This window comes from Folsomia candida, unplaced genomic scaffold (genome assembly GCF_002217175.1).
Source record: "Folsomia candida strain VU population unplaced genomic scaffold, ASM221717v1 Fcan01_Sc010, whole genome shotgun sequence".
Lineage (NCBI taxonomy): Eukaryota > Metazoa > Arthropoda > Collembola > Entomobryomorpha > Isotomidae > Folsomia > Folsomia candida.
The window spans coordinates 4,578,277-4,586,199 of record NW_019091202.1 but is presented as its reverse complement, the minus strand read 5'-3'; the positions used below and the strand labels follow the sequence as shown (position 1 = coordinate 4,586,199).

Genomic DNA, 7,923 nt, shown 5'->3' with positions numbered 1-7,923 from the left:
AATTTTATATTTTGCATTTTCACGATCCTTAGATATGTACAGTGTCTGAATAATTTTGTCCGGTGCATCCCTTGACGTATAAAGTGGTCACGATCCTTTTCCCGATCCGAGAAAATCACTTTTTCGCACGAGTGGCAAACTCGCTTTTCCACTTCCTCTAAATTTTATGCTGTCATTTTTTAACGAAAAGAGATAATCAAGTTCTATTTTCAGTTTTAGAAAGCTTATTAAATTTACTAATTTTTGTGCATTTTACATCTGCAAAATTCATTTTTAACTGGGTGAACCAATAGAGGGAACCTTGACACTTTCAATATGTGGGCAACTCTTAAAATTTCAAAAAAAAGTCTTAAAATTAAATTTTGAAAAGAACTGAAATTTATATTCAGAAAAAGTATCAAATGAAATTGCAAATAAGCTAAAAATAAAATTCTGAAAAACTGAAAATTAAATTCCGAAAAAAGTACAAAATGAAATTGCAAATAAGCTAAAAATAAAATTCCTAAAAACTCGAAAATTAAATTCCGAAAAAAGTATAAAACGAAATTCAAATCAAATTTTCTAAATAAATTAAAATATAATTTTCCAATAGGCTTTCTTTCGATCTACTATAAGAAATACAACCATAATTGGGAACCACATCCACCATTGGTCAGGGGGGGAGTGGTCAAACAGAAATCATCAAAATCAATGTAAAGTCAGAACGGAACAATATTCTTCTATTCTTTGTGCACCATATGGTGTCATAAATTTACGCAGATATTTCGACCACACCCATTGGCGGCAAAGGGGTGTGGTTGCAATCAGTACGCAATCAAAGCGAGGCGCAAAGCGCCGGGAAGGGGTGTAGCTCGTAATAGTTTACGACGAAAAAGCAGGGATTCAACCTCGTAAAAATCGTAAACGTAATAACGCAATCTTTGATGACAAAATCTTATGAGATTTACATATGTATAAAATTTGGGAAACTTATCTTACGCTACAAAGAATGATGCAAAGGAATTATTGATGCTCTAAAAAATTTTGTTTTATACTTGGAAATTTACCTCCAGATTAGTAGTGCCCTCAATACGAGCCGGCGTGGATGCTACCCGCGATGAGATGATTGATTGAACAACGAATAATAGCGCGATCATGCCAATCATTTTTGCCCCAAGTTTAAGTAGACTAGGTACGTATTGGAAAAATCAAATTGTCTCGAAATATGAATTTCAAAATTTTTTACCAGTTTTTGAAATTCATTAAAATTATAAACTCTTTCAAATTTTTGATTTAAAAGAAATAATGCATGTGGATTTTTTATACGTCAAGTAAGTGATTCTGAAGAGACATGTTTTCGAATTTTTGGATTCGCCCTAAAATTCAAAAACTTATAGCATTTTTAAAAAGCGAGGTTTTGGCTGAATAATTTTTTAAAATTCGCGCCACGCGCTCAAATTTGAGCATTATAAAGAATGAAAAAATATTGGTATGCTTATTTTTTGTGGTGATCAAAATAAAATTGGTCCCAACCAGATCTGAGTTGTACACGTAAAAGACTTGCATTGTTAGTAATGATTTAAATTAAATCATTTTATATCATTTTAATTATATTTAACACGATTTTATCATTATTTTAAACCATTTAGGTAATACCAGTTTCTAAGAGTATAATAATAAATTTTGGCATAAAAATACTACTGACGCAAATTCTCCTAGGTCAAAACAAATTGCATAAGCAACCAGTACTACATACATATGTACAAAGTACATGTATACATGTTTTAGATGGGAACACCAAAAACACGACGGAACTAAACAATGTATCCATGTATGCAAATATTTTACTGCAGTTGCCTAAAATTTTTTATGATTGGTTTTCTTTCTTGCTTTCCTATCGAGTGCATTGCATAAGTACAGATCATTATGCAAATTTTCATGCAATAAATACTTCCAGTTGTTTTATATAAAAGCAACAGAAGCAGTTTTTCTCGTAATTCTTTTCGTAGAGTCAAGATTATTATTAGATTACTCTTACAGCAAGTCAGGACTTAATCATGGCGAATAAAATTTCGTAAAGAAACATTTTATGAAATTAAAAAATTCTCATTGTGAACAATTTTGCTAGCAATTCTAAATCACGATTTGACAACGATAGTGGCCGAGACAACGCGGGGTTTCAAATGGCAATTAATTCAAGTCAGACTCAAAATGGAAATAATTTCGGAAAAGGTGGATTTATGGAAGCGGTGAAAATTCAACGCGCCTCAAAAAGTTACGGGAGTGGACCCAAAGTTCTGAACAATCTAAGCATGACGATCGAAAAGGGGACGATGTAAGTGTTCTATTTTTTTATTTTGAGGTGCAACTATTCTTTTTTTCTGAAATATTGAGGGTGTTTACACAGTCATTTTGATAACTCGTAAAATCTGCGTGTTTCGTAAAATGGTATTTCAAATTTTTACAAAACTAAGGGACCCCCTTGATCTGAGCATGCTTGCAAAATCTGTAACCTAATTTTTTTAATAGTTTTAAAATTTTGTAAAAGTTTGTAAGTTTACAGAATTAAGAGATTTTAGAATGTTTCTAGGGCTTGCGTGAATTATATAGTATTTTGTAATAATTTTTCACTTCGTGTAGTTTTTTTTCTATATTTTTACAGTATATGTATATATAACGATATAAAATTGTACAGTTATTCGCTCCTGGGTTCGTCCGGATGTGGGAAGACGACCCTGTTATCGTGCATTGTAGGAATTCGAAATTTTAATTCCGGGGAGATTTTGGTCTTCGGCCGAAACCCGGGTTCTCGTGGGAGTGGGATACCTGGAAAACGGGTCGGCTACATGCCACAAGACCTCGCTTTATATAACGACTTTTCAATTAATGAGTCCATGCAGTATTTTGCTGTACTGTATAACATGAGCGGCAAAGAGTTGAAGGAAAGTAGAGAATTTCTCATTCAATTTTTGGACTTACCCGAAGCCGAGAATCGGATTGGAAGTTTGAGGTACTTTATAAATATAAAAATTCGAACTTTTTTATGAAAATTTCAATAAAAGATTGAAATATTGTTTTTAAAATTTTTGTATACAGTGGTGGACAAAAGAGAAGAGTTTCACTCGCACTTGCGGTAAGACATTATTTTTATTTTTCTTCAATATTTCTGAAAATTAAATTCGTATTAAAAAGTGGAGACTAAATTAGTCTCCACTTCCTAAATTAAGTAGTCTGACTAATCTACTTGTTTAATATGGGTTAAATTGCCATTGCCATTATTTCTCACTGATAAAATTGCAGTAAGGACTAATTTACCTACACGCACTGTACAAAATCCGATAAAGTCCAAGTCCAGTCACATATTCATTTAGAATATGTACCAAAAAATTAAAACCAGTTTGTTTTTTAGAATGTACATAAGACGTACGTAAGATGTACGTACACTAAAGATTTAATTATTCGAGTTGTTGCAAGTTATGTAAGCAAGGAGAAAAAAGGTACCAAAAAGTGTTATTTAATTTTAGGTATATTCAATTAAACTAGTCCTAAATATGTAACAGCATTTAATATGTAAGCAATTTTCGCGATTTCTTAATGATTTTACTAAGCAGGAATCCTGTTTATAAATGTACAGAATTACGTCCAAGGGTTATGTAAATCAGTCTATTTGTGTACATATGTACAAGCATACACCTGCATTAAGTGGTTTGGCTGACCTCATGCAATTTGCATGATGCAAATATAGGTACACATCTCTCCACTTACTTGTCAACTTTTTATTACGAATGACCAACGTCAGTTACACTGAACTTGGTGTCGCATTTTTTTGGTTTTTCGCATTTTTATATTTATATATCGAAAACATTGTTTTCGTGTTAGGGAAATTAGTTCAATTTTATTTTTAAATCAGGAAACATATTTTAGTTTCTTATTTGCTCACTCAAATGGGTAATTGTTTTACATATGTAGGTATGTACATACATAGGGGCACAGCACATACATATTTAGTTGCACACCTTATATTAATCTTTTCTTATTTTGTCATGCACTCTTAATAATCCGATAAAGTCAAGCAGGTAATGATTTCTGGGTAATAAATTTGGTAATAATGGTTTACCAGGTAGTAAAAATTCGTTACCATGATGGTAAAACTTTATTACCAAACCATTACCATACGGTACAACTTATCATTACAACTTTGGTAGAGTCATATACTTGTGCTTTTCGGTAATGTTTATTACCAGATTATTTACAGTTTGGTAAATATATATATACATACAGAATGATGCGACATTCAGAAACGACTTATGCATTTAACGTTGACCTGGGAATATTTTATGTACCTTATTTCTTTTTGTTTGGATAATTGTTTTGAATAATTGGATAATTGTTTTGGCAATCCAAAACAATTATGGATCTTTCTGTGATTGGGAAAAAAATTGGTTGCTTTATGAAGCTGGAATTTATTATTGTTTAAGCCACGCGGATTACGATCCTGTTACGTGTTGTTTTTATTTAAAACACTAGCATATAAGCCCGTCACCCGCCAGGCACGAGGCAGAATTATAAGCTACGAATGTCAGTCGGCAAAGGACGTGAAAGTAAAGAAAGTCAAGTTCAACGTGAATGACACGTAAATTCAACATAAATTAAATTCAGAAAAGTAAATGTCTCATGTTGTCTTCGATGGCTATATATCTGAGTGGTTAACATTTAATTATTTAATCAGACATTTAATTATTTTGCATTTAATTTATTTTGAATTTTCGCGCCATTCCAAACTTTACTTTCTCTACTTTCACTTCCGTTTCGGAAAAATACTTTCACTTCCGTTTCGGATAATTACTTTCACTTCCGTTGCCGACAAACATTTCCAGCTTATAATATAGATATTGTTTAAATCATTATGTAATATCCAGACTATGCAGTAGTTTATTGGAACGACTATAAAATTCTTACCCTTTGAAAAATAATGTTACCCATTTGAAAAGTAAATGCAGTCTGAATTCTAAACTTTTTAAATACATAATGAATCCAACCTAAAATTTGCCCTTTATCAAGTTAACGTTCGTTTGGATTTAGTAAAGTGTGTTTAAATTAGAATTCAATTCATGCATTTACTTTCCAAAAGGGTGACATTACTTTTAAGAGCGTATACAATTCTTTATTCTTCAGTTGATTCATTCACCGGAGCTTTTGATTTTGGACGAGCCTTCTGTTGGGGTAAAGATAATTTACATAAAGGCAAAAAGTTAAATGTACATATAATTAATTATGGATTATGATTTCTACATAAATACATATGTAGGTCGACCCATTACTGCGGGAAAAGTGAGATTTCTGAAATTATTTAAGTTCCCAAATTTCTTATCATTGATTTGTGTATTTTACCAGCATTTGGAACCATCTCGTTCACCTCGTTGCAAAAAACAACTGCACAATTATCGGTATGCAAACTACTCTCGGATTTTGGCAAATATGCTAGGTACATATGATTTTACTAATTTAATTGCCAGTCAGTACGCACTATTCGGAGGAGGCACGATCATCAAATAAGGCATCTTTTGTGGAAACTATCTACTTACATATTATCTAAAGCATCAACTTGTTTTCGTTAAATAAACCCGTTTTTTTAGATCGGATTAATGCGTGGTGGTCGCCTTATTGCGGAGTCAAGTCCGAAGGAATTACTACAAAAGTATGAAACCACCTCGCTGGAGGAAATTGTTTTGAAACTGTGTCGAAACGACGATATGAATGTGCAGACTGAAAATTGTCGGAGTAGGAAAACCTGTAAGTTTAATGTTCACTTATTCGCACAAATGATGTAAATAAAAAATGTAAATGAACCTAAAATGAAAAAGGGACGGTACATAAGCTATGTCACGCGAGAGGGGCGAGGGGGTGGTCCAAGGCTCCAATGAGATCGTGCCTATATGACACATGCTAAAGGGGGGAGGGGGTCAAGAAACTCCCGATTTCTGCGTGACATAATTTACGGATCTACCCAAGATTATGGTTACATACTTCTCATTGACTAAATATTCGTGATGTTTCATATTTTATGTAGCTAATGGGGGGTTGCTAAAATCACTGAAACAAATGTCTCACCATGCCCCCACCTCACTGGAGGATGTGCCATACGGCGACACCACAGCATTCCAGAGGATTAAGGCTCTCATCACAAAAAACTACATGGCCATGACGAGAAATTTGATGCTCCTCGTTTTCATGATGTTCACTCCGGCCTTACAAGTCTTCGTTATGTGTCTCGCCATAGGAAACGATCCTAAGTAAGGAGAAAACCGCATCGAAAATTTATAAAAATTACTGTTTACCTAAATATTTATTTAATAAATTGCTTCCCCCAGGCCAATGTGGATGGGAGTGGTGAACCATGAAATGAATTATACGCCGTGCTCTACTACCCGGTTGAAGGATCGTGGTTCCATTGAAGGCTGTGACGTGAAGAAGCTAAGTTGTAAATTCTTAATTGAAATACCAACCGATACAATTTACTTGGTGAGTGTACAATAAATATTTGTGTATGTACAGTGCCCAAACTTAGAGGTTCCGGCCCGGGAATTTTTTCATGCCCGGCCCCATTTAAAATTGGCATTTATAAGTCTAAAATTATATGCTCAGTCAAAACAATTTCGATGATAGCAACGACGTTTAAAGTCTGATTTTACGAAAGTGTCTATTTTATTAAAAATTGTATTAAAGTGAATGCACTCTGTACTCTATAACAAGGAAACTGTTTTAAATCCAGAGTAATTTCAAGTTCCCTCTGGATTCATTACATGTTTATTTACTACCCGAAACGGTAAAATTATTTTATAGAGTGCACTCACAGAAAAATCGACACCGAATTGACACCATGCCGGTGTCTATATATGACTCTACCGGTTTGGTGTCAAATTGACACGGTGCGGTGTCAATTATGTTGCACACCGCTGCAGTGTCAACCCAACATGCCGTTGTGAAAATACCAACACCGCGAATGGAAAATAAGTTGTGCTCAGTTATGTTGATTCGACACTGCTAGGTAACAATATATGTGCATCTTAATATATGCATGTCACCACCTGGTGAAAAATCGTCCCCGGATTGTGACAACTGAAGTCAGGGTATTCCGACCTGGGTTTTAATGGGTTGGGTTTTATTGGGTTTTAATGGGTTTTAATGGGTTGTAAATGAATAAAACCCAGTGGGTTTTACCATGTTAAGTGGGTTTTATTTGGGTTTTAATGGGTTTTATTGGGTTTTAATTGAGTTTTACTTAAAAACTACATTCTAAAAGTTAAATACATCTCCTATACGTTAGAAGACGTTATCTCAATTCATTCTAAAGCAGTTTATTTCATTACTATTCTAATATATGAAAATTCGGAACAATTCACTCCATCCTTTAGCATCACAGATTTCAAGTGTTATAAAACAAAATAATTTCCGAATAGATACAAATTCCTAATTATTTTTGTTAAGTTATTACTTAAAACTAATAAAACCCTATAAAACCCATTTAAACCCAATAAAACCCATTAAAACCCATTAAAACCCAAATAAAACCCAATTAACATGATAAAACCCATTAAAACCCATGGGTTTTATAATTTTTGATTAAAACCCTGGGTTTTTCCGAACCCTGACTGAAGTACAGCTTTTAGTAACAAATATTTTATTTTAAATTCAATAATATTAAGCACTTAAAAAATTAATCAAGTATTATTTCAAACATATTCACAAGTAACAAATTATTACACTCACACAAATTAAATAGTACTTTTTGCATCATACCTTATGCACTTTTACAGAAAAAGCTTATATGTTTTTAACACAGTCATGATTTAAAATATATATGAGTAAATTTTTCAGTTAAATTAACTTTGCAGCAAGATATTTAATAACAATTAAATAGGTTCCCGGTTGGACAAATCCTTA

General features: G+C 33.0%; 1 protein-coding gene across 1 annotated transcript; it reads left to right on the top strand.

The window, feature by feature from the left end:
- Positions 1-1,964: 1,964 nt before the first annotated feature.
- LOC110854488 (ABC transporter G family member 23) lies at positions 1,965-7,169 on the top strand. The gene is made up of 10 exons (XM_035855322.1): positions 1,965-2,053; positions 2,138-2,314; positions 2,675-2,989; positions 3,076-3,112; positions 5,155-5,202; positions 5,288-5,310; positions 5,374-5,426; positions 5,496-5,772; positions 6,050-6,272; positions 6,351-7,169. Exons 1-8 carry the CDS (start codon positions 2,037-2,039, stop codon positions 5,573-5,575), a joined length of 750 nt encoding a protein of 249 aa, XP_035711215.1. The 5' UTR covers positions 1,965-2,036; the 3' UTR covers positions 5,576-5,772; positions 6,050-6,272; positions 6,351-7,169.
- Positions 7,170-7,923: the final 754 nt, after the last annotated feature.